Source organism: Heterodontus francisci, chromosome 26, assembly GCF_036365525.1.
Source record: "Heterodontus francisci isolate sHetFra1 chromosome 26, sHetFra1.hap1, whole genome shotgun sequence".
In the NCBI taxonomy this organism is placed as follows: Eukaryota; Metazoa; Chordata; class Chondrichthyes; order Heterodontiformes; family Heterodontidae; genus Heterodontus; species Heterodontus francisci.
The window spans coordinates 47,402,343-47,430,084 of record NC_090396.1 but is presented as its reverse complement, the minus strand read 5'-3'; the positions used below and the strand labels follow the sequence as shown (position 1 = coordinate 47,430,084).

Here is a 27,742-nt window from a genome sequence, read left to right as displayed (position 1 = left end):
CAAAATTCATTGCCTAAGCTCTTGCTTGAAAAGTGTGAGTGAGTGAGTGTGAGTGAGTGTGAGTGAGTGTGAGTGAGTGTGAGTGAGTGTGAGTGAGTGTGAGTGAGTGTGAGAGTATGTGTGAGTGAGTGTGTGCACACACGCATGCATGCATGCCTGAGTGGGTGAGTGACTTTTAATGAGGGCCAATTAGGTTTTAGTTGTGCAGCAACTAAACAGCCACCAAACACTGGTCTAGCCTCAAACCCAAAGAACAATCACATGGTCATAGAAAGTGGCTGCTACTGCCATTCACAGAATCGCATTTGCCTTCAGGAAAGAAAGGAAGAAAAAAGGAGATAAATCTGGAGACACATACAAATATTTACCCACCTGTTCCATGTTTCGGGGAAAATCAAAGAACTTGTAAAAATGTCATGCTATGTGTGAAATCTAATTAATTGTAGATGACACTGTGCGGTAGAGCATACAAATGTGGGACTACTTTCAACATCATTCTGTCCTACACTGATGTGTCAAATGATATGTTTTAAGGCTTCTTGGTAGCTCCAGTGATAGCGGCAAGATATTAATCAAAGGATTCAATGTTCGGATCGCAACGTCAATCAAATATTGTGCAGAACTGCTCAACGGGAATGAATTTTATCAGTAAAGCCAACAGAGGGAGCACTACTTTGGTGCAAAACAGAGTAAACCTGTCCTATGTTCTGAAGAAAGGTCACTGACCCGAAACGTTAACTCTGCTTCTCTCTCCACAGATGCTGCCAAACCTGCTGAGTATTTCCAGCACTTTTTGTTTTTATTTCAGATTTCCAGCATCTGTAGTATTTTGCTTTTATTAAACCTGTCCTATTGTTTTAGCTGAGCTAGTCCCAGAATAATAATGACAGTGACTGGAGACAACCAGAGAGGAATAACAGAAAAAGGGAAAGTTTTTTTTAAAAAAACTATCACAACCTGTTTTTGGAGATTTTTTAGTAGTCCAAACACATTATTAATTTGAATACAATTGTCAACAGTGACTACATTTCAAAAATAATTCATAAGATGTGAAGTGCTGGGACATCGTGAAGACATGATAAAGAAGCTTTATAAATGGAAGTTCTTTATTTACATAAATTTCTCCTCGATCCTAACTATTTGTCTCTACCACATAGGTACCCCATATAAAGAATACTTTGCACAAGCTCACATGTAATTCCTTTGTCCCTTTTTTAAATTGAGGCTTTAGCCTGTTTGGTTCAATGTTTCTATTCAAATAGCCTAATTTCAAGGTCTTCATGCTTTTACTCTTATATCTCTACATTTGATGGACCAGCAGCATTATAGTGCCCAAACTAATGCAATTTTGACATCTCAACAAGTTTTATATTCACAAGAAATGCTGTTAAATACATACCAATTTTCTGAAACATCCCACAAGAATCGCATGTCACAATCCACAACTGTTGCCAGTCCCTTGGCAGGGAGCAGTCCCATCACTCTCCTACCACTAGGGTCACGACCTGAGAATTCCATTCCCAACAGGCAGTGCTGCAAAGCTGCATCACCTAGAAAACAAGACAAAAACTCACAGTGCAGACCGGACAAAAAAGGAAACGTGATTCTGGACATTTGATGGAAAATGTGCTGAGGATGAAGTCTAGAAAAACTGAACCATACTGACAACTTAGTAAGGAGCATTTATCTGGGAACTGTAAGCCTGCACTGCTCTCTCAGACCTGGGTGCAAATTTAATGGGGAACCGATAGGATCAGGTAGGAAACTGGTTTCACACTGCACCTGATTTAATTCTCCATTGAGGTCAATATAGAATATTATTTTTTGGTGGTGGGGTGGGGGGGGGGGCGGGGAAAGGGTGTGTAAAACTGGTCTTCCACTCAATCTGTAGGTTTCCTGACAGGCGGTTAGGTTAAAATCACCCCATACATCTCTCAATTATTTCAATAGAAAGCACAGTTCCATTCACATATGGCTCTATGGCATTGCTACACCTTTCAGTCTTAAAATGCACAAGCATTTGGTGCAAACCGAGGGCATAACATTTCCCAGTGAAACTCTGTAAAATAGCATAGTGTGAATTGCTGCATGGCTTTAGTAATGATGACAGCAGGGTAGCTCGGGCAGGTTGTGGCAGTATTCCCAGAGACCCGCACCCGGTCATCAAAGCTGTCAAAAGTAAATCCTACAAAATGATCCAAGAAGAACTTCCATTTATTATGGAGATGTATTTACATAGACTCTCCCCACCACCCATCCCTTCACCCATCCCACCTGGGTCATTTTGAGTATTATATTCCCTACTACAGAACCATATTCCGTCAGTACACCACCATTCAGAACTTACTGGGAATGGGGATGTTAAAGTGCAAGGGGACACAACAATACAAACTTTTTAAAGTCTACAGAGTTAAATTAGAAACCTATGGCCTTACCAGGGATGGCATCAGGTGGTAGTTTGCCAGTTGCCAGCATGATATCACGGAAGTTGAGAGATGCATAGTACACCTTGCACAGCTGAATATTAGGATCACTGGAATTGAAGTGTTGCAGTGGCGATAAAATCCAACGGAGGGATGACAGGTCTCCACGGGTCAGCACATTCACGTAGGCAAACTCTGTCTGCTCCTTATTTTGGTCTGTAAGGACAAAACCCCTTTATTACAGAGATTTTCATTTAATTTTAAAACAAGTGCAGTGCAGAAAGGCTGGGACATGTTACTTGAATAATCTGACACCTCATTCAAAAGGTAAGCAGTCTTTACTGGAAAGGAAATTAAAAGTTATTTCCCCACCCCCATCTCTTTTCCTACCTCTTCACCATTCTCAGAGTCAGTAAATCCGGTAGGAACTGGTTTCCAAGTCACTGTAATTGTGGCTCATTCAAGATGGAATATCAGACAATCACTCTAACACACAGAGGCAGTGCACGGGTCAAGAGAGGTGGTGGAAAAGATAGAGATGGATGTTGCCATCTTATATGTGGAAGCTGACCCCGTGCCAGGGGTAGCATATAGATAAGAGGAGTGGGCTATGGACAGATCCTTGGGAGACTCTGGAGTCAATAGTGCAGAGGTGGGAAGAGAGGCCATTGCTGGCATTGCTGTGGCTATGATCAGATGACTAAGAGTGGAACCAAGCAAAGGCAATCTCCCTGAGCTGAACAGCAGAGGAGAGGCAATGGAGGAGGATGGTTTGTTCAGCCTTGTCAAAGGCTGTAGAGGATAATGCACTGCAGTTACGGTTACAGTCAGAGGATGTCCTTTGTGACATTGATTAGAACAGTTTGAGTGCTGCAACAGGGTCTGAAACCTGATCGGAGAGGTTCAAATGTGAAATAACTGGCATGCAGACATCCTGCTAAATTAATAATGCATAGAGGATACTTAAAGGTAAATCCTTAATCATTATAACTATTCTCATTGTAGAAAACATCCACATTGTTCATTAATATAATAGCTCTCCAAAGAACAATAAGGGCTTTCATTCTAATCTCACTTTTTTCTTAAAACAAACAATGGGATGTCTAAGCAGCCGGAGCCACTTTCATCTTCCACAGCGTATGAAATCATCTCACTAGATCAAAATATGCTCAGTGTCAACTGTACTCAATGGAAACTGAAGCTCCAGAAACGTGGAGGTTTATTTTGGAATGATTCTTCCTCCTAATGCAACACAGCATAGCAAACAAGGTAGCAAGAGAGGTTAGATATTATATACATTTGCTTTGGACTTTCCCTTTCTTTAAATTGTAATGGTGCTGTTCCCTCTTTTTCCAATTATTTTCTCATCTACCTGCCTTTTTCTTTCCCGCTAACGATATTAATAACAGATAATAAATATGCTACTAAAGCAAGAGAGCCCTGCAACACAAAGGTTGTTTCTCTCACAAATAAGCTGCCAAATGAAGGTTCCAATAGGAGTTGCATTACATCAGGTATTCCTTTTCTACCAGAATCAGCCCCTAGGGAGTTGCTATGGCCCAAAGATCTGCTCCAACAGCCTGGAAAACCAGGTTTTCCTTGGATAGTGAACAGCTGCCAGGATTTACTTTCATCTCCTCTATTTAGATCTATTGGGGCGCTTGGATGGGAACAAACACAGACATTATCGCCCAGGCTACCAGAGCAAAGCTCCCAGATTTCTCAATTCTAGTGGCAAAATCTTTCATTATTGCCTGCAGAATGAAAACTTGTATACAATGCAGGTAGGAGGGAGTTACACTGCTTAGTGAGAATGAAAAATCTTAAGTTGGAGAATGATCCATTCATTTTTATGTACAGCATAAGTAAGGCAGGAAGATTCTTCATTAAAACAAATTAGGTTCACTGTGATTTAAAAAGTGAGATTTATATACAATACATATTTACCTACCTTGTTGTGAGAAAACGTGTCGGAAACTCCCCCAACGTCCATCGCGATAAATGTTCATCACTAGGTCATTGCGGAGAATGGTTTTCATGTCCTTCCCGCAAGTGTCCAGAGATGGAACAGGTGAGGAAGAGATTAAATTTGTTACAAATACACACCTGAGGACAGATAACTTATTTTTAATATTCATGTCTGCAGGTTCATGCTAATGTACTACAAAACCTATCAACACAGCTAAATAGCACAAGTCGGATGAACCTAAACTACCAGAATATATTTCCAACACTGTTTGACTGCTTTTATTTGTTGTTTTGAAACTGTTTTACACAGTGCCACGGTACTGTTCATCATTTATTAGAAAATCAGGCAGGGTGCAAAATGGCCGTTTGGTTCGCTATTACCCGTTTTTCACCTGGCAATAAAAGAGGCCCTTCCTTGCCTTTATCAAGTGTATGTTGGCTGTCCTCGAGTAACCCATGTATTTCTAAATGCTTGCCAACTTTATTGCAGCTTACGAATTTGATGAGTTTGACACAACTGATTTTACCTGGTCTATCCTACTCTGCCTTCATGAACAAAAAGTATTCCATTGGCTTCCCAATCCATTGGCAACATTTTCTTATTTTAGAAGGGCTGCCTCTGCTATCTATTATTCATACTTTAATTATGCAATCTTGGAGGGAATAATTTGTGCATTCGCATTTATACCATCCAATCCTGGCTCCAACTCTTTGGAAAATTTACCCTGATTTGTTTTCATGGTTTTCTCATTTTTTATAAAAAATGTTTTCCCCCTCCTCTGTCAGTGCTGTTATCTCTCATTGCATTATAGCCTGTTCCTTTCCTTTTCTCCACTGGTTATATTTTCTTGCTATACATTTCTGTTATGCCTCTTCTGCTTCAATCCCAACAGCTGTATTATTCCTGCTCTCCCTTTCTTGTCTCAGGCTGGGACCCCGCCTCCGGAATGACATTGGCACCTTTCAATTCTGGCGAAGGCTGTCCCTTCACATTAGAGATTGATCTCTTGTTACTCAGTTCAAACTTAAACTGTCTTAACTTACAAAATAGCCCAACTGCCACAGGAAAAAAAACAGCCAAAGAACAACCAACGGCACCACATATTTTCCAAATTAATCAACCCATTAAGCAAGTATTACCTACATTTCCAAAGCATTTCCAATGGTTTGGGAATGGTGCGACACAAATGCGAGATCCTCGTTCTCTCTTTCTAATGTCGACTCAAACCAGCCCACAGTTAAGCCACCAAACAAGCAAGGTCCTAAATGAAAATATGCCCCAGTCCCTCCCACCAAAGCTAAATTCCACCCTCTCTGGCCTTCCACACTCCACTGGTCCTTCGCAGCTATTTGTAGAAGCTGAACGCTTCTCCTGATAAAATTGCATTTAAACCATTGCACAGCGGCATCACTATACAAATGTCACATGCTGTGATGTATAAGTGCATACAGGGTGCACTTGCACAGGTGTTGGATTTCATTTTTCCCTGGAAAATTGTTCATTTGTCCAGTAACATTCTGGGGTACACCAATTAATTGATCTGTTAAATAATTCATCCAAGTGAATTTTCATGTTATTTTTGAGCTTCAATTTGCTGAAATTTGTCTCGATGGTTAACAAACACAGTTTTAAGCAAGCCTGAGGAAAGTACGGAATGGGTCAATTACAATATAGATGCCCTTAAAATCCTACAATACACTACCTCCCAAAACCAGCTTGACACTTTAATGAAGTTTCATTCTATCTGCTTAAAGTCCCTTGATTGAGTCTAATAGATTAGTACCAATAGCACCCAGTCTCAAAATGAAGAGAAGTGAAGGAGTTTCAGAGGGGGTGGTTGCTGTTGAGGAATCTACATAGAAATGCTGATACTGGATGGCTGTAGCGTAAAGAGTAAGCAATCTCCAGCTCCTGGAAGTATGTCAGGTGAAAGCACATTTTTAGTGAATTGTCAGGGAAAATGGGGTATAACAATAGTCTTCAAATAACATCTGTATCCACCACCACAGATTTTGTACCAGAAATGGATCAGTTAGAAAGTTGGATGTCAACGTTCACTTATAGACTGGCTAAGGGACTGAGTGGATTAGTGTGTTCAGGTAGTTTGGGATTTGGTGATATCTCTGGGTTTGTTTGAAATCTAGCTGAGACTGATAGATGAACGTTTTCCTCTCACTGCTGCGTGTAAGCCTCTTACACAAAATATGTTTGGAAAGTCTCAAAAACATAAAACTATCCAAAGCTCAGTATTAAATTGACATTCACACTTACACAGACAGTAACGATTGTTGGGATAAGAAGTGAAAACATTGACACTACCTCAAAGGGACTATTCATCAGAGGACAGGTCAGGTTAAGATACATGAATGCAGAGTATAGGGTCATGGACTCTGAATTGCTCATGCTATACTTGACCTGTAGGGTGACATTTTGGAGGCTGACACCTGCTGTTTCGTTCCAGACACACTTGAGATGCACAAGTGTACAAACAGAAAAGTAAAAAAAATCAATAGGAATTAAATTTAGAAAGTGCTTTCACTTCCAAGATCAGGTTCAAAGCTATCAAGGAGAAAAGGGGTGGGAATATACTTCACAGAGGATATAGAACCATATAGCACAAAAGACGGCCATTCAGCCCATTGTTTCTATGCTGGCTCTTTGAAAAAAGCTATCCACTTTAGTCCCACACCCCAGCTATCTCACTATAACCTGCAAATGAATCCTGTTCAAGAACATGCCTTTTGAAAGTTCCTATGGAATCTGTTTCCACCACCCTTTCAGATCAAAACATTTAACTGTTTTTAGCTTGGTAAGCTTCGAGGGAAGAAAAGGTTAAAGTTTGAAAACAAAAAATTATAGTCATTATTCTCAATTGGCAGAAAAATAAATGTGTCAAAATCACAAAAGGATCTCATAAAAAATGATGTGAATCAATGCTTTTAAAAAAGGCATTCAGGCGAGTGGTACCATAAACCCAAACTTCTACCACTCTCCTGAATGCCCATTTTAAAGCATTTCATTTTTGTTAATGGATAAAAATCACACCGTATTCTATGTCCACGAGGTTCCAGACGAAGGCAATTCACCATTCCAACAATTCCTGAACTGCCACAGTCAGTGACTGTAAGCCAGACTGGATCCTCAGAAGAGTCTTCTAAGATGGTCTGCAAGAAGAAAATAATTTTTTTTTTTAGGAACAACTTGCATTCATATAATGCGTTTAACATTGACAAATATTCCGAAGTGTTTCACAGAAGCACGAGCAGATAAAAGTGGACGCTGAGCCAACATTGCGATAATAGGAGGGCTGAACAAGAAAAAAAAAAAGTGTATTTTAAAGGAAGGTCTTAAAAGGAGGAGAGTGGGCTGGTGAGGGAGGGAATTTCAGAGCATGGAGCCCATGTGGCTACAGGAATAGTGCCAAAGATGGGGCACACTTAATGATTCATGATAGAATACAATAATTTAAACAATTAAGAATACTGGTGGTTTAAAACAAACTTTTGGCACTGACTAGATACGTGCACATATGGTCAAATCCAACTTCTACAAACTGAGTTTTGATGCAGCCTATCATAAAACAAAATTCCACTAAAAATAACTGATGGCTCAGTGACCTTCTCCAGTGAGTAGCTGGGCAATAAAGACCAGGAAAGTTCACCCTCAGGTTAGGGAGTGGGCATCTGGCTTGTGGTACCATTCCTCATCGCTAATCAGTGAGTCCTATCGGGTAAAGTCAGGATTGAGCTCAGCTGTGCCAGTTACTGTGGTTAAATAGCCTGGCATCATTCAATGTCAAGGCTCACATACAAATCCTGGTTAAGGTGCCCAAGCGCACCATTAGAACTGTGCCCCAGGGAGAAGCCAGTGCCTTCACAAGAGGAAGGGAGGGGAAAGATAGCAAGAAATATAAAATTTCACTATGCTTGTGTCATATTTAACCTGAAAAGACAGGAATTCCAAAACCATCTGTAAACCTCTTGTTGGATATAACTGCCCATGACAAACGTTTGGCTGCAAGATGCTCAGAAGAATGCTTACTTTCAGAGGCTCAATCCAGCTGAAATCTGCTGGGTGGGCAGACAGGAAAATAGGGTTCTTTGGTTCAGCCTTTTTGCGACCCAGAAGCATAACAGAGCCATAGAAAGACTTCTTCAAGCTAATAAGGTCCAGGGAGGCCTGGCTGAATACCTCTGTCCACTCACTCTGTTAAAAAAAAAAGCAAAGACGACCAGATTGTAAAATTGTAAGTTTGCCCAAAACAATTATTAGAATTAGAGAACACATTGCATGCAGAGAGTCTCACTTTCAAATTTCAAATCAGATGACTAAGCACAGAAACTGGGAAAACAAAATCGAAACATTTGGTCCCATGGCTTTTAAATATAAATTGAACTACCTGCCTTGGGGTTCTAGCTAATTTCTACTGGTTCCCAGTTGTATTAGTGACTTGGGCTCGACATGCTATGCCACCTTACAAGCCACTCAGTACACTTAGCGCTGTTCAATTTGTGCTTGCTGCTGTTTGTGCTCGGATTGCGATCACTTCCACAATCCAGTTTTGTCTTTACACCATCTCACAGTATTGGAGACAGAGTTTATCTGTACCAATCCATAAGAGTGAACCTGTTAAAGTAGAATAAGTATGGAGGCACTGCTGGATGATTTAACTGAAGTTAAATACATAACTGAAGGAAAGAGGAAATGCCCAAATTACCATGTGGACAGTTATAATTCACAAAGTGTTTTCTGAAAAGTTATACGAGTCAAAAACAAACAAACAATCACAACTGTGTAGAACACATAATCTCCAGAAACATTGTATTTTATATGTTAATTTAAAAAATCCCCCTTCTTGTATATTCAGGCAAGTCAGAAAACGCACTGGACAGGAACAGATTCCCAAAAACATTACCCATAAATTCAAACCAGTGATTCTTTAAAGAAGCATTTCCCTGTAAAACACTCAACCACAAATATGAACAAACTGAGTAAATCTACAGCCTAACACACCAATATTAAAAAGGTTAAATTTGTTTATGCTAATATTTTGATTTTTCTATTTGTTCAAATCTAATAGTCTTGTGAAAATATCTGAAGAAATATATGAACAGATATTGCATCTTAGAGCTGCTGTACATGGTATGCTTAAAAGGATAAATACAATTCAAAATTTCAAAATTATTTTACCTGTGTTAGAAGCCCCTGTGATTGCTTAGGATCTTTTCCTGTAAGGAACGCAATTGTCTCGCCAAGGATTTCCCCTTTAAGAAGGGTGTGTAGCAACAAAAATCCACCTTCTTTCACCGCAGCAGCCATATTGGAGACAACAGTCTGAGGGTCCTCAAAAAGGAATGCTGAACTGTTGCAGGCAACTAACTGAGCATTGGCCAGATTTGAAGTGGCAGGACTCATGGGATTCCACTGATCAATGGAGACACCCATCTCCTGGAGCTGATTCTGACTGGCTGACAGGGAATCAAGGTTCAGATCAGTAGCAATATAATCAAGATTGATTATTGGCTGATTGTTCAGTAATGGGACAATGCGAGAGTACAAGTTTCCATTGCCTGCTGAGACCTAAAGGGGGTGAAAAAAAAGTTGCTGTAAAATCAGTAACACATGAACATGCAAACATGTCAAGACAGGAAAAGACCAACTGGTCTATTAAGACTGTTCCATACAATGGTGATGATTTATACACACCCACCAACACACCCAGAACCATGTAATCTCCTGCTAGAGGTGAAAAACCAAGATGAAAATCCTGGAGGGGAATTCTGGAAAATCCTTCATCGATCCCTTTATTCCAGGAGACTACATTAACCCTGACTTATAAAAAGTACGCCAATTTAAATGGCAAAGTTGAATACGTATATTTGTGGTCCAGAATGCACTGTTTAGGAAATAATCAACTAGAAATGTACTTGCATTCATCATGTTAAGTGTTAAACAGTTTATTTAAAGGCCCTTTCCAGGTAGGCTATTGATCACAGGTAAACCAGCAATGCTTAACCCTAAAGATGATGCTCCGAATCAATGATGCTGACAATATCCATGATGCTACTCAAACAGTAACTATACTGACGCCATCAGAAATAATACGGGAAAATTTCATTCCGTGTTTTAAAGTAAAAATATTTAAGTGGTTTTTAAAAAGTCTTCATATATTAATTTTACAAGAGTACAAGGAGTGCAGAAAGGCAATCACCAATTGTTGAATTTAAGAATTTTAGGACAGGTGATTATATTATTCAGTGGTTTAGATAATTAAACTCCTTCATGAATAAATGAATGAACTCTCTCTAAGATCATCTCTCTTACTACAATTTTCACAGCTGGAATACCTAGGTAATAATTATGAAAGTAAAGTCCAACATTCTGGTCCTGAATTTCCTTGGGTGGGGGGCTATCATCAAACTTCCACTAACTCTCGACAGGACATCAGATGATCCCATGTTAAAACAGCAGGAACTCTGTTTGCTAAATGTGTTGTTTCCTGGAGATTCCAGCCTGCTGTGCAAGGGGCGGAACTTCCACTTACTCCTTTCAAAGCAAATGTCATCAGGGAGTCAGAGCTCCCTATGTCAGGAGTTCCTGCTTTCTTGGCTCATTTGTAACCCAGTGTAGTACACAATGATGAGGCATGCCAGCCTCCAAGTAGGCCCCACTTGGGAACAGATAAAGGGTCCAGGCCAGGTAAGTCAGGGTTGACAGGCACATGGCTGGGGTTTGAAGGGGTCTTGGTAGGCCCTCTATCCCTCCAAAATGAGCAACTGCTGGACCTTATTGCCACATGGGTCAGGAAGGCATTGGCAAATGCAGCCTCAGTGCATCACATATGTTCATGTAAGTTAAGTGCCCTCACATTGACCCCAAGAAGTCCAGAGTACACTGGTGGGCATACATGCCTTGCATACATTCCAGGCCCATCGAGGCAATTTCTGTCTTCAGGTGTGTTAGTTCTACATGAATTGGTAATAGTCCCACGTGAATCTGAAATGCCAATAGCATTCCTTAGTAGTGGTGAGAGTGGAAAAAGACATGTCTTGAAATTTAGAAGGATGGAGATATATAGAAGTGAAGATCATGAAGGTGGAAAAAGAAATTCAGGAAGATTTGAGCTTGAACCGGCATCTGAAATCATCAGCACTATTTATTTATTTAGAGATACAGCACTGAAACAGGCCCTTCAGCCCACCAAGTCTGTGCCGACCATCAACCGCCCATTTATACTAATCCTATATTTATCTCATATTCCCTACCACATCCCCACAGTTCTCCTACCACCTGCCTACACTAGGGGCAATTTATAATGGCCAATTTACCTATCAACCTGCAAGTCTTTGGCTGTGGGAGGAAACCGGAGCACCTGGCGAAAACCCACGCAGACACAGGGAGAACTTGCAAACTCCACACAGGCAGTACCCAAAATTGAACCCGGGTCGCTGGAGTTGTGAGGCTGCGGTGCTAACCACTGCGCCACTGTGACGCCCAATTTGTAAGTGCCAGGCCAAAATGAATGATCGGAAGTCCTAGATGCAGACAAAAAATGACAAAAGCCTCAATCCCTGCTTGATGAGTGCTGCAGGAGATGCTTGCAAGGAAGGCTGCCCTCTGTGTCATTCCACAGCACCATCTTATAGGCTAGCATTACAGTATGCCTGCAAGGGAGGTGCAACCAAGTTTCAGGTCGTAGCCACCCATTACTGCCTGCACATGCGAGCCCTCTGCTACCAACCAGTCACAAATGACTTTCCAGCAGATTGCACTGCGTAGCATCTTCCTCTCTGTTGGCCCAAATCACTGGCAGGACAATGCAAGTGAGCTGGAGCTGAGGAAATGGTCAGTTGCATCTAGGCAGATGCAACCAAGCAGGCATCACTGACTCTTCAATCACCCTGGCATGTCTATGCAAAACTTAACATGCTGCAACTTGGGTGCTTCTGAAGAAAATTCCAACATGATTGTTAATCAAGCATTCCACTCGAGTACCACGCCTTTGGGTGTCTCATGCTGCAGCTGGTTTTTGGGAAGAACACTCCATAAACACCCTGTCTGTCAAAGGGTGATAATGTTGCCTTTTTGCACCTGTCTGCATTCCCACTGCTACCATGGTGGATGGGAATTAAACGGGTTGAGAATCCTGGAACATAGGAACAGCAGTAGGCCATTTAGCTCCTCGAGCCTGTCGCACCTCATAATTAGATGGTGGATGATCTGTATCTCGATTCCATTTACCTGCCTTGCTCCAGTAACCCTTAAAACTCTATCAATCTCAGTTTTGCATGTGACAGGTAGGGGAGGAGAGGCCAGCAGTGGCCCCTGCAGGGACAGAAGGGAAATTCAGATCAGGGTGGCAAGGCAGCCCAGTCTTGTCCCCTTTGCTACTGCTATTCCACTTAATTTTCCTCTTGCATCTTTATACCTTTTTTGTACCTGAAATGGGGTGTACGGGTCACAGAAATTTCCCCATAAATTTAGGAAGAACAGCCTTTAATGTGAAAATCAGAATTGCCACCATGTTTTAGGAAGTTTCACCAACAGGATTTTTTGTTCCATGTACTGCACAAGGCAAGGTGCGTTACTAATCCGATAGGCTGCACACACATTTGGTAACCAGATACTACGTTGTACAAACAAATAGGTGCGGAGTCGCTTTCATTGAAAAATCTATTACACAACTAACTATATTTGATTAAGCAGAATGAATTTGCAGAGCAAATAACAGGAAACACATTAGAACTTTGGGGTCTTGCAATTCAGGAACGTATAGTACGTCACTTGCGATCTTTACCACTTCCCTTATCAATTTCTCAAGGACATTACACTTAAAAGGGCCTTCATTGATATACAACCAAATTACAATTCTGATGTTTATTCTACAGACTACATCTAGGGCTTGATTTTAACCCATCTATCAATTAGACTTAGGAACATAGGAGCAGCAGTAGGCCATTCAGCCCGTCGAACCTGCTCCACCATTCAATTAGATTATGGCTGATCATCTAGGCAAAACCACTTTCCCGTGCTATTCCCATAGCCCTTGATGTCATTATTATCCAGATATCTATCGATTTCTGTCTTGAACATGCTTAATGATTGGAATTCTCCACCCCAGAGGGCTGTGGAAGCTCAAAGATTCACCACCCTCTGAGTGAAGAAATTCCTCCTCATCTCAGTCCTAAATGGCCTACCCTCTTATTCTGAGACTATGTCATTTCCCCTGGTTCTAGATTTACCAGCCGGGGGAAGCATCCTATCTAAATCCGCCCTGTCACGCCCTGTAGGAATTTTGTAAGTTTCAATGAGATCATCTCTCATTCTTCGAAACTCTAGAGAATACAGGCCCAGTTTCCTCAATCACTCCTCATAAGACAAGCCCGCCATCCCAGGCATTCATCTGATGAACTTCTGCTGCACTCCCTCTATGGCAAGTATATCCTTCCTTAGATGAGACCACCAAAACTGTACACAATACTCCAAGTGCGGTCTCACCAAGGCTCTATACAACTGCAGCAAGACCTCTTTACTCTCCTGTACTCAAAACCCCCTGCGATGAAGGCCAACGTACCATTTGCCTTCCTAATTGCTTGCTGCACCTGCATACCAGCTTTTAGTGACTCATGAACAAGGACACCCAGGTCCCTTTGGACATCAACACTTCCCAACCTCTCACCATTGAAGAAATACTCCGCCTTTCTGTTTTTCCTCCCAAAGTGGATAACTTCACACTTATTCACATTATATTCCATCTGCCATGCTCTTGCCCATTCACTTAGCCTGTCCAGATCCCCTTGAAGCCTCCTTGCATCCTCCTCACAACTTACATTCCCACCTCATTTAGTGTCATCAGCAAATTTGGAAATGTTACATTTGATCCCCATATCCAAATCATTTATATAGATTGTGAACAGCTGTGGACCCAGTATTGATCCTTGTGGTACCCCACTAGTAACAGCCTGCCGTCCTGAGAATGACCCATTTATTCCTACTCTGTTTTGTTCACCAATTTTCAATCCATACCAAAATATTACCCCAATCCCATGTGCTTTAATTTTGTTTACTAACCTCCTGTGTGGGACCTCATCAAAAGCCTTCTTAAAATCCAAATACACATCCACTGGTTCTACTTTATCTACGCGACAAGTAACATCCTGAAAAAACTCCAACAGGTTTGTCAAATATGATCTCACTTTCATAAATTCATGTTGATTCTGCCCAATCATATCATTATTTTCTAAGTGTCTAGTTATCACATCCTTTATAATAGATTCTAACATTTTCCCTACTTCTGCTGTCAAACTAACAGGCTGTGGTTCCCCGTTTTCTCTCTCCCTCCTTTCTTAAATAGCAGGGTTACATTTGCTACTTTCCAATCTGCAGGAACTTTTCCAGAATCTATAGAATTTTGAAAGATCACCACCAATGCTTATATCTCTATAGCCATCTCCTTCAACACTCTGGGATGTAGCTCATCTGGTCCAGAGGATTTATCAACCTGCAATCCAGTTAATTTTGAGTACTACCTCTTTATTAACGCTAATTTCTTTCCATTCTTCATTTTCACCAAGTCTCTTGGTTCTCTATTATTTTATTTTATTTAGAGATACAGCACTGAAACAGGCCCTTCGGCCCACCGAGTCTGTGCCGACCAACAACCACCCATTTATACTAACCCTACAGTAATCCCATATTCCCCATCACCTCCCTACACTAGGGGCAATTTACAACAGCCAATTTACCTATCACCTGTGGGAGGAAACCGGAGCACCCGGCGAAAACCCACGCAGACACAGGGAGAACTGTGTTTTCCTCCGTGAAGACAGACACAAAATAATTGTTTAGTTTCTTCACCATTTCCCTATTCTCCATTATAAATTCTCCTGTCTCTGCCTGTAATCGATCTGCATTTGTCCTTGCTAATCTTTTCCTTTTCACAAACATTTTTAAAAAAACTTTACAGTCCACCTTTATATTTCTCGCTCGCTTGCATTCATAATCTCTTTTCCCTTTATCAGTGTCTTGGTCTTCCTTTGCTGGATTCTAAATTGCTCCCAATCCTCGGCCTTACTACTTTTTCTGACAACCTTATAAGCCACTTCCTTTGCTCTAATGCAATCTTTAACCTCTTTTGTTTGCCATGGTTGAGTCATCTTTCCTATTGGGTTTTTGTATCTTAGAGGAATATATATTTGTTGTAAACTTATCATCCCCATTCCCACTGGCCCCTGTTATAACTTTGGATTTCATTTAGGTAATTGAGATGCCTAATGAAAGCAGGCAGGTGCCTAGTTAATGCGTGTAAGTCGAGTTCTGTGATGTCGTTAGAAGCCCAATGGGATTTTAACTGGGTGGGTCAGTAAAATCTCATGGAATTGGCAGTGGGCACTGAATGTCTGTGCCACTTTTGCTAGCAACTACCACAAGGCATTCATCCTGTGACACTCAGGCACCCACCCCGCCCCCGCTGCCCGCCTATTATTCCACCCTTCCAGAATGCTACAGGATGGCTATGAGGGGCAACAGCAAACTTCTGCACACGTCTGATGACATACACTACCACACCTTAAACACTCAGGTACAATCACAACCATGGCAATCATGTGCTATTGAAGGAAGGGTTCACGTGCCCAGATAGGTCTAGACCAGGGTTGTCCAACCTTTTCATGTGGGGGGGGGTGGAAATTACAATTTTTGTCTTACATAGGTGACCAATGAGACAATTTCTGTCCCTCCCTCTCTCTGTCCTCTTTCTCTCTCTCTGTCTGTTCTCCTCGCTCTGTCCCCTCCCTCTCTGTCCCCCACACTCTCTCTGTTTCTTTGTCCCCCACTCTCTCTCTGCACCCCCCCCCCCCACCTTTAACAGCTACAGAGAGTGGGAACACTCAGCAGATGTTTAGTCAGTTTTTTTTTTAAAGAATTTGCACTGTTAGTTTCACAGCTGTCAAGCTGTTGACATTGTGAACAATGGTTTCTGAACTTCGGACAGATTTGGGGTGCTCTGGCGGGTTCTAACTTTTTTTTTTTAAAAGGCCGCTGGAAAACCCCAAATCTGTCAGAAGTTGGGAAACCGCTATTCCCACTGTTCAGCTGCGAAACTGACAACGGGCACGTTTTTAAAAAAAGCCGGTCTGCAAGAAGAAGCCAATGGGAAATTTCCCATCTCCAGTCACGGATCCCTGACGAGGATGAGGAGCGGCCTGGGTACAGTTTATAGCCATGGGCCGGATGGAAACCTTTGGAGTGCTGGATTCTGGCCCACGGGCCGTATGTTGGATAACCCTGGGCCAGACACTCCCTATAACAAGTCCCACACAAAGCCCATCATATCATTGTAGTGTGCTGCATGGTGGATGAAGGCGAGGGAGAGCCTGGACAACACTTTGTAGCCAGAGAGGTCAGCAACTAATTGATAGATCAGTGTTTCTGGTGATCTGCTCATTCCCCTTCCTGAAAAGTTACACACAGCCCCTCTGTATTTACAGTCCTTGTTAACCCCTTAATCCTGCATTAAAGCACTTTGAAACCAATTAACTTTGATCTCAATGCCCTACTGACAATGTTTACCTCAGCAGCTACTATGAAAAGATCAAAGGGCAAAATGTGCTAAAGATGACACAAATCAAACGATGTCTGGGAATTATGATATCCATAGCCTGAAATCTGGGCCAGCGAGTACATTTTGCATATGCACCACTGCTGAAACCAGCAGGCAGTTAAAATCAACCGCCTAATGTATTGGTATGTGTAGACTAAACCCTTTCAAAATGCCAAAAAAAGATTTATACAGCTTAAATAAAAAGCAGAACTATGTTGGGACAATCGCTGACTTTGCTCAGCCTGTTCTAACGTGATCACCATCACTTTAGTATCAAATTCTACTGTTTCCTCAATCGTTGCAAAGTGTAACTGGCCTTTTATTTGTTCAGAATTAGCCCATTAATCAGATGCCATTGCAGCAGTGTTAACAGATGGTCCTAAATTCTTTAGCATTAATATTCTCAGGGAATCCAGTCGCCGACCACTGGGAACATTTGGAACGGCTGGAAGGGGAGGGAGAAAAAAAAAAGCTACCGCGGTCAAACTGATCAGTAAATAGTTAAAATAACAAACTCAGTGTAGCATCTAAGTGCTTCTTCTGTGAAGCACTAGGTGTAAATTGCCACTGCTACCCAAGACACTTGCCTTACCCAACATGATGCATAGTCTGAACAGCACAATTCGTCACTGCTGTCAGAGCCTCCTTGTGACTGGAATGAACCATTATAAATCCTTCCAAGACCTCAACATCATTTTGAAGATCAAAAACAATTCCAGATTCTCTTTGACAATCCCAAGTTATTTCCTCCATTCTCCCTCCCCCATGTGCAGCTTGGATAATAATTGTGAGAAGCTCATGGACTTCTTTTCAAATATTCTGGTTGAGGTCATTCCCTTCCCCCCACTACAACCTGCCCTTACTCTCCATCTGTGCCATAGGCACAAACCTTATAAATTCATTTGTTATGTGTAACAGTGGTAATGAGTTTCTGAATTTCAAGTAGATAATGTTCACATCCTCAATCTTGTCCATCAGATCACCTTATCAAAGAACTCCAGTAAATTGGTCAAACACGACCTATTCCTTCTGAATCCAATCCCTTTTCCAACCTCTCTCCGAAACTCAGGGTAAGATGCTGTCATGAAGGTGTTTTGTATAAAAGATAACTATACATAAACTTTTCTAGACAAAGGGAAATCATGCCTTTACCTCTATAATCTTCATCTTCTTGGTCACGGTATTTTCCAGGGAGATTTCAAGACAGATTTTCAATGCTGGACTATCCAGTAACCCATTCAGTAGCTCATCTTCATGTAGGCAACCTTTTTCCATCTCCACTGTCTGCTGCAATTCTGACCACAGATTCCCATTCAGGTCTAGACCACACAGTACATTAAGCATGTGTAGTAGTCCTTTCTCCGAGCCAGTGGTTCCAGCAGAGGCAGTTATACCAGTAGGTAGACCAGAGAAAGAAAGCTTCAGTCCATGATTGGACAACTTGTCCTGCAGCTTTTGCACAAAACCTTAAAAAAAGAGATTTTTTAACATCAGAGAGGAAATGAAGGTTTTTTTTTAAATGAGCACATTTATCACGCAAAATGAGAGGTGGTAAAAGGCATTTGTGCTCCAATACGCTGCAGCACTTACAACAGATGATTCCCCACAGAGTCAATTCTTGATTTTAGACAAGTCATCAGCAGAAGCACTGACAGATTGCCAGGTGTTTTCCCACATGAAGGAAATAAATCCAACTTTGGCTAGTTTGCTTCTCATCTCATTTAGTAGTGTAATAGTTCTTTTATGTTGTCTGATGCAACATAAATGAGATGCATGGAGTCCAGTTGGTTGAAGATCTCAAACAGGTTTATTACAGTACAGCGTTAACTATTTAAAGAACCTTACTCTGGGTTTTATAGTTGCAGAGTGACTCTGGCTTCGAATCACATGACTGCATCCTGGTACTTAGTTCATTAGTATACTAAGATCTTAAAGGGTCATCACTCTTAAAAGCAATCATACAACATCCCCCTTCTTTCCAAAGATAACGCTTGTATGCTAAAAGTAAAAGCACAAAATTAGATATCAAAATTATTTACACAGGTACAGAGACTATGAATTTTACACTTGCATAAGCTTAATAGTCCACATATCGTTTTGGTGGTTTGACTACTCTTCCAGATCTGGTTATGGTATGGCTTCTGGGCATGTCATCTTTGGCTGTTTTGGGCTTGCAGGCATGTGTCACTGTGTTGTTGTTGTTCCATCACACCCTCATCTGATTGCGTTCTTTCGAGTCTGCTGTGCACAATTGGGGTATTGCACACTTCTCTTAGTTGGCTACGGGTCCTTCTCAGCACCTCTCTGCTTGGTGTTGTAATCTCATAGGACCTAGGCTACCTAGGGTAGCCATGTTCTCATTGTGGGGTGTATGTCTCTGAACTTTTGTTCTATGTGTAGCTGAGGTAGTTCCGCCCGTGTGTCAGTCATGCACCATCTTCATTCGCCCATTTTTCGAGCAGCGTCGCCTGCATCTCGGAGAATTTGGACAGATGATGGCTTGGCAGGGTCATCCGCACTTGTATGCCAAACATGATGTCTGCTGGTGACGGTAAGCCCATATTGATAGCTGTAGCTCTGAGGTGGAGCATGGCAGCGTGAAAATCTTCTTTCGTTGTCCTACACTTCAGAATTGACTGCGAACCATTCGCTTGGCAAGACCATTAGATCTAGGATAATGTGGTGAGGACATCACATGCTTTACACCCCATTTGGCACACATATCCCTGAAAAGGTTTTCCCGTATACTGTGGCCCATTGTCCGAAATTTCTTCAGGTGCACTGAATAGACTGAATATGGCATTCAATTTGTCTGCGTCAACCGCACTTGAAGTGTCTTTTACCTGTCTGACAATTGGAAATTTGGAGAAATAATCAGTGGCTAAGATAATGCCATCTACATTAATGGAAAACAAGCCGGTGGCAATTTTGGACCAAGGGACTGATGGAATCTCGTGACGGTGTAAGGGTTCTTTGCATTGTTGTGGCTGGTGGCTCTGGCATGCCTCGCACATCCTTACTAATCTTTCACCATCACTGTTTATCCCTGGCCAATAAACAGTGTGTGGTGCCAGTGGTCTTGTTCGCTCTGTGCCCATCTGGCCTTGAAGTTGTGACAAGGTGTCCTGTCGGAGAGCTTTGGGCACAATCACTTGTTTTCCCTTGAAGGTGACACCTCTCGAGATACTGAGTTCATCTCTGTAAGGCCAAAAGCATCTGAAGGTTTCTGGCACCTCTTTTACGATGTCAGGCCATCCTTCTATGATGACTCTCTATAGAGCCTTCAGTTGTGCGTCATTTGCTCTTTCCAATTGTAGTTGGTCACATTTGTGCTGACCAAAATGCAATAAAATCGATTTTGAGCACATCTTCCACCCCGATGTCCACTTGTAGATCCAGTGGAACTTCTTCCTTCTTGCTTGGGTTTGGCAATCTGCTCAGCATATCCGAGATGACCATTTTGGCACCCAGTTTATAGCAGATGTCGAACTCGTACGCCTGTGCTTTCATTAAGAGCCGCTGTAGTCAAAGTGGTGTGCTTGTCAATGGTTTGTGCCAAATCAACTCCAGTGCTTTGTGTTTCCACACTGACTTGCCATAGCTGCATTGCATTGTCAGTGTGCCACTGCAAGGCATGGGCGACCCATTGTATGCAGATAGCTTGGCAGTTGTATCATTGATTTCTAACAACTCCGGTACATATCCTTTAAGATTCAGACTTCTAGGATATTTGTACTAGTGCCTGTGTCAATCTTAACCCTGAATGTGCGTTTGCCAGCTTTCTTTGGGCACGTGATGTTAACAGTGGCAAAAGCTTTCAGTTGTATGACTTCATCAAAGTGATGTGTCAGGTTCACAATGTAGAATGCCTGTTTGTCTTCTGGCTGAGAATTACTCCTCATTGAGTCTTGTCTCAGGTCTGTTTTACTGTGGACTTAGTGTATGGGCTTGCGTTTACATAGGTCTCTGGTGATCTCCTTGCTGCTGTTGCCCTGTTGCTGCACCTGTCTTCTGTTTGTCTGTGTCCTGCTGCAGCTTCTGACTGCGTCTTTGGAGCTAGATTTCTTGCATAGGCAGGCCCAGGGTCCTTTTGCACCACACACCTTGCACAAGTCTTGAAATACAGGACAATTTTGCAGTGAGTGGGGCTAACCACACTTACAACACAGCCTGCTTGCTCTTTTTGACCTGGTTATCGTGCCAATACTGTTGGCTGCACCTGGTGCTTACAGGTCCTTTTGTCCAGCTATAATGGCTTTGTATTTCCTGCCATCTTCCAGCACGGCATCAATGCTGAGACCTTTCTTTTTCCCAAGAGGTCTTTCTGAAATGCTTCAATGGATGTTGATACAATCACTAGCTCCATTATTCGGTCCGACAGCTCAGTTTCTGAGAAGTCTCATTCGGTGCCCTTACTACAGCATCTACTGATTAACTGGTCTATTGATCCTTGTGGCTGTTTCCTGTAGGACATGAATTCCAGATGGTGAATTCTAAAATTCAATCGTAATCGGAGCTGATCTTCTAGCACTTTCTATATCTTTGCGGGATCTTTCTGGTCCCCCTCAGATAGTCCAGAGGTGTTGATTCTCTGTAATCCCTCATTTCCAACTGATATTAGTACTTTTACAGCCTGTTTTTCTGGTTCTACAACTACTTGGTCTGTGAAGCATAACTGCATTCTTTGAACAGTTGGAACTCAGATAGGATATCCAAGGCCTTCCAGTTCATGCTGGGGAAATTTGGTATGCATCTGTCTGCTGTTCTTTTGCTTAAAACTTGTTTTAAGACATGTTCTATGACTATGCACTGTTTCTTCTTTAAAAGACTGTAATTTAGACTAGCTGCTTTGATTGACAGGAGAAGGTATTTGTTAGTGCTGTGTGTTTATTTTTTTTTTTAAAAAGGGTTTTTAAAAAATGTTCTTCACACTCAAGTGGTTTTAATTTTTTTTTTTACTGTGGCTTTGTGAATGTAAGCTCTTATTCATGCACGAGTAGGTTAATGGGTTTTTTGAAAACTATGGGCGGCACAGTGGCGCAGTGGTTAGCACCGCAGCCTCACAGCTCCAGCGACCCAGGTTCGGTTCTGGGTACTACCTATGACCGTGTGGGTTTCCTCCAGGTACTCTGGTTTCCTCCCACATGCCAAAGACTTGCGGGTTGATAGGTAAATTGGCCATTGTAAAAATTGCCCCTAGTGTAGGTAGGTGGTAGGAGAATTGAGGGAAGGTGGGGATGTGAGAGGGAAAAATGGGATGAATGTAGGATTAGTATAAATGGGTGATTGACGGTCGGCGCGGACTCGGTGGGCCGAAGGGCCTGTTTCGGTGCTGTATCTCTCTATGGCTGCATGGATGAAGGTGATCTGGGATTTCCTGCCTTTTTTCTAACGGACACTTCCTGTAACAGTGCCGACCTCAATCAGCTCAGGAAAGAAGTCAGCTCCTCCCCATTTTTTCCTACACTGAGCTTTTGAAATAAAAACGATCTTTTGAAGGACTTAAAAGCTTTTTTTTTTTAAAAAAAAGCAGTATCCTTCACCCGTCAGCACAATGAGTCATCCAATTTACTTGCAGCCTGTTGTTCTGCGCTCTGTCTTCTACAGCTTGAGGTAAGTTCTTTTTTCACTGTTTGAGCCAGTATTGTTCTTGAACTTTCTCTTTACTGGCTGTAGGAAAGGTCCTTTTCAGAACTATTTTAACCATGGCCTTCAAATCCAGACTTTGTCTTCTCACCACCGCTGCCACCATATAATGAGTTCTTTTATGTTGTCTGATGCCACATAAATGAGATGCGTGAAGTCCAGTTTTGCTGAAGATCTCAAACAGGTTTATTACAGCTAAACTATTATAGAGTACAGAGTTAACTATTTATGGAACCTTATTCTGGGTGTTACAGTTGCAGAGTGACTCTGGTTTCGAGTCACATGACTGCAGCCTGGTACTGAGCTCATTAACATACTAAGATCTTAAAGGGACTTCACTTTTAAAGGCAATCATACAACAAGTACTGGCAGTACAATTCTTGCACTGTGGAGTGATGTGTTGCCCAAGAAAATATAAACACAGGGGGAAATAAGATATTACAGCAACAGATGCAGAAATAAGACTGCAGTATGCACTGCCACTACTGAACTTTGATTCCTTTAGTGCTGACAAAACAATTCCCAAATATAATTTTTAAAACCAAATAAAAATATTAAATCTCAGAATAGCCACTCACCTTTGCACAGTGCTAGGCAGGAGCGAAGTTTCTCACTACCAATCAGATAGTCATTTTCAAAGTATGGGCTGAAGTGGAACTCTTGCAAAATAGGTAGGGTCTGCTGCTGCTGGCGACGTGGAGCTACGGTTGCATGTAACCCACTGATCTGGACGCCTCCTGCCACAGTGTTGTCAAGACAACGATTCACAACGACATCCACAGCTGCAGAGGGACAGGCAGAGAGAAAAAATCACAATGAAATAAGCATGTTTTGAGACAAAATCCTCACAGTTCCATTACTGATTATTAAAAAAACTAAAGCTCTGCATCTATTTCAAATCACAGATGTAGTATTCTGCAGAATCATTTCTTTATGCCATATGCAAATATTGAAATGTTCAGCAGTTTCTGCTGCTCTGAATTAATGTGTATTTACGTTTTAAAAGCGACTTTAGTTAAAGCTCAGTCATATGTTGTGAATTTTATCAAAGAATGTGCCAAAATAGCATTTGCTATATTTGCAGATAAAGACATTTAAAGATGTAACATTATACTGATTGCATTTTTGTGTTACATGCATAATCTAAAAGATCAAAGTATTGTCAAATTTCCATAAACCGAAGCAAAACCAGGCTTCTGGAGATTAGCATTTAGGAGCAAAGCTCTGTACTTTCCTGAGCCTGATGCTTTTATAAGAAAAGGTACGTTCGGTTGGTAGATGTGGGTAGCATGATAGATTCCAGCAATTTAGATCCTTTTAGATCATAATGGTTTGTATGTATTTAACTTCCAAACTCGGATTAATTTAAAACTTGATATCGCCGTGCACATTTTCCAAACAAATGGACTAATGCTCACCAGCTGCCACTGCTGACAAAACTTGAGTTGCGTATATACACCTCTATCACATAACATCCCACAGCTGTTTGAAGGTCAAATATTCAAGTCATACTCTATCAAATTTGTCATAGCAAGTGTCCTCAAAAAACCTTTTTTGTTATCTTTGTAATCTTGGACTCTCTCTTCATGAAGTTGTGGGTCAATGCACACAGAGCGGATGCGTGTCGGTATTCTCAAACTGCGTCCAGACACTCCAACCACAATCATCTGCAACATGGTATCCAAAAGCGTCACCCAGTTCCCAGACCAGAGCAACTTTCCTTTATCTCCTAGTGTAAGAAAGGAGATCTTAATATATTACAATTCAGTTTCCCTCTGGTCATGTGTTAGATGTGTCTATTTAGAAATCACAAATCTGAAGTTTCAATGCAGCACTTACCAGCATTATTAGATTCTAAGATTCCCTGAAAGTTTTTCCCATATTCATATCCTCGCAGACGCAACTCTTTGTAAATGTCTCCCGGAGAAAGACGGAACTTCGTCTCTGCATCTTCAAATTGTGCATTTGTCTTTATCTGGTTTCTAAAGTCATTTAGTGCTGTTTCTTCCAAAAGAGATACTTTCCCTAAAATTATTAACATTATAATATGTACATAAAATTAAATTGATAGCAAATAGCTTCTGCAATATTTCAATAGTCTAATCATTTTCAGCTTTTCAATCAGAACATCTGCAAGGCTCAACATGTTCTTGTCCGCTTGCGACACAATTCAACTTTGTTAATGAGAACTCTACTAAGCATTGCCTTTCTTATTGCACCACAATATATTTACAAACGATGTTTTAATAAAATAATTCATTTTGTCTAAATACGTACATGACACAAGTAACAGAAGTTTAGAAATGGATTACTAAAGTTATATACTTATCATCTGAGCACAAACCAACTGCAAACTAACTCATGAGCAAATACACCTTTAAGCTTCACAACCAGCTATTTCTCTCTGGATAAATAACATGAGCCAGCTCATAAACTATAGAAATATCGACTTATGAGAAAAGTGACACTTTGGTAATGGTGCAGGCCCAGTCACATAATTGACTGCAGCTTATGAAGTGCTATGTCATTAAATTCATTATTTTATTGTCCTACATCATAGGTACTCGTTCCAAATTCAAACTAAAAATCTCCATGTGAAATATTCGAGTCGTCACAACAATGAAGGCGGCAGATTTCTGAACGGCAAGACTCAAAAGGATAGCACAGAAGAAAAGGGCAGAATTTTCCCAGGTCCATGGAGATGTGCTAGAATTGGCAGTGATAGCGATTAGGGATGGAAAAACTTGACTAGGGCTCCAGTTCCTGATCATATAGAATGACCCCTGCTGGGCAGGTATGGGCTATCAGTGAGGACATGAATATCCCCACCCGCCATATCTTCATCATTCAGATTGCCCGCCAGCACTCAACATCAATGCTTTCACAGGAATAATGGTCTCTTGCGTAAGGTACTAAAGACGGAGCTCCAGCGGGGAACTGTACCTCAATGAAGGAGTCAATGCTTTCAGTTTAAAACCTCTGCTGCCCTGGAAGGGGATGCATTTACTACTGAGTGAAGCACAGATACTTATTCATTTGAGATAAGAGTCTCCATTTTCATATGGTACCTCAGATATTAGTACATGGGAACATAGGACTTAGGACTTTGAGCCTGCTCCACCAATTGATAGGATCATGACTGATCTGGTTGTGGTTTCAACTCCCTGTCTGCCCCCATAACTCTTGGCTCCCTTGTCTATTAAAAATCTATCTAACTCAGCCTTGAATAAATTCATTGACGCAGCCTCAACTGCTTTCTGGGGAAGAGAACTCCACAGACTAACGACCCTTTGAGAAAAAAAAATTCTCATCTCAATGGAAAATATGCCACTATTGCTGGCATTTTTTGAGTCCACAAGAAGCCCTTAGATTTGCTTTTTAACCCTGTAGATATTAGAACAGTCAACACCCACGCCATTCAATCAGAACAAAAGATTGAACAAATGTGACTTACCGCTAACAGCCAGACTGTTGTTCTCTGAAACCTCAAATCTATTTGATGCTGGCATCAGCCGCACTTCAAGCTGTACAGAGCCTTGAGAGACGCACAAGATAAAAACGTATCAAGGTTGGTGTTCACATTTTGCTATTCTTAACTGTTTAAGAATCAAGAAGTGGTGCGAGTACAAAACAAGATTTCCTTTTTTGCTAAAATTAAAAGAATCTCACCCAGTATAAATAAATTGCAAATCTTATAGCTTTTCTTTTTTAAAACTTGTGCATTTAGTTAATAGTTAAGGGTTATAAAATGAATTAAAACAACTACAGAAACATCTCCTGTTGTTCTTTTGCCTCTTAGCTCTTTCTTCTGAAAGTATGGTTGCTAAATTTGCTGATGACACAAAGATAGGTAGGAAAGTAACTTGTGAAGAGGACATAAGGAGGCTACAAAGGGATATAGATAGGTTAAATGTGTGGGCAAAGACCTGGCAAATGGAGTATAATGTGGGAAAGTGTTCACTTTGGTAGGAAGAATAAAAAAGAAGCATATTATCTAAATGGTGAGAGATTGCAGAGCTCTTAGAAGAGGAGGGATCTGGGTGTCCTAGTACATGAATCGCAAAAGGTTAGCATGCAGGTACAGCACGTAATTCGGAAAGCTAACAGAATCTTATCATTTATCGTGAGGGAAGTTGAATATAAAAGTAGGGAGGTTATGTTTCAGCTATACAGGGCATTGGTGAGACCACATCTGGAGTATTGTGTACAGGACTGGTCTCCTTATTTAAGGAAGGATGTAAATGCATTGGAGGCAGTACAGAGAAGGTTTACGAGACAAATACCTGGAATGGGCAGGCTGTCTTACGAGGAAAGATTGGACAGGCTAGGCTAGTATCAGCTGGAATTTAGAAGAGTAAGAGGCGACTTGATTGAAACATATAAGATCCTGACAGGTCTTGACAAGGTGGATGTGGAAAGGATGTTTCCCCTTGTGGGAGAATCTCGAACTAGGGGTCACTGTTTAAAAATAAGGGGCTGCCCATTTAAGACAGAGATGAGAATTTTTTTCTCTGAGGGTCGTGAGCCTTTGGAATTTTCTTCCTCAAAAGGCGGTGGAATCAGAGTCTTTGAATATTTTTAAGGCAGAGGTAGATAAATTCTTTATAAGCAAGGGGGTGGAAGGTTATCAGGGGTCGGTGGAAACGTGGAGTAATCAGTTCAGCCATGAAGTTACTGAATTCCGGAGCAGGCTCGAAGGGCCGAGTGGCCTACTCCTGCTCCTAATTCGTATGTTCTCACTTCTTTTAATCTCCCTCTACTTATCTGTCTTTCTCCTGGCAGTACAGGTAGTAGATAAGAATATGGAACTGTTAAAATAGCTCATGAGGTGTCACACTGTGGACCTGTAGATAGTTGTTTGGGGGGGCAGGGGTGTTAAAAGTTTTATACCAGACATTTCCGTTTGTCACAATTTCCACATTTCATGCTGCACAGCTGACAAGAAGTTTTAATTTTTTTTTAATGCCAGATTTAAAAAAGCAGATGCAGGAAAAACAATGCCAATTGCATTTTTCTAAGTTTTGACAGCTTACATTAGCATTTCCACATTTGAGCACAACACCACACCAAAAGAATTAGCATCTTATGTTTTGAAGATTCTCC

General features: G+C 41.4%; 1 protein-coding gene across 2 annotated transcripts in view; it reads right to left on the bottom strand.

Annotated features, from left to right (window-relative positions):
- The window catches only part of fasn (fatty acid synthase), an 89,634-nt gene that overhangs the window by 24,773 nt on the left and 37,119 nt on the right, over positions 1–27,742 (bottom strand). For both annotated transcript variants that reach the window (XM_068058167.1, XM_068058169.1), the window contains exons 18-28: positions 26,094–26,174; positions 24,479–24,664; positions 24,189–24,368; positions 23,218–23,421; positions 18,146–18,459; positions 9,583–9,972; positions 8,434–8,598; positions 7,438–7,556; positions 4,375–4,529; positions 2,436–2,639; positions 1,400–1,550 (exon numbers count right to left, since the gene is read on the bottom strand). In XM_068058167.1, coding sequence (XP_067914268.1) covers positions 1,400–1,550; positions 2,436–2,639; positions 4,375–4,529; positions 7,438–7,556; positions 8,434–8,598; positions 9,583–9,972; positions 18,146–18,459; positions 23,218–23,421; positions 24,189–24,368; positions 24,479–24,664; positions 26,094–26,174 — 2,149 coding nt within the window. The remainder of the gene's footprint in view (positions 1–1,399; positions 1,551–2,435; positions 2,640–4,374; positions 4,530–7,437; positions 7,557–8,433; positions 8,599–9,582; positions 9,973–18,145; positions 18,460–23,217; positions 23,422–24,188; positions 24,369–24,478; positions 24,665–26,093; positions 26,175–27,742) is intronic.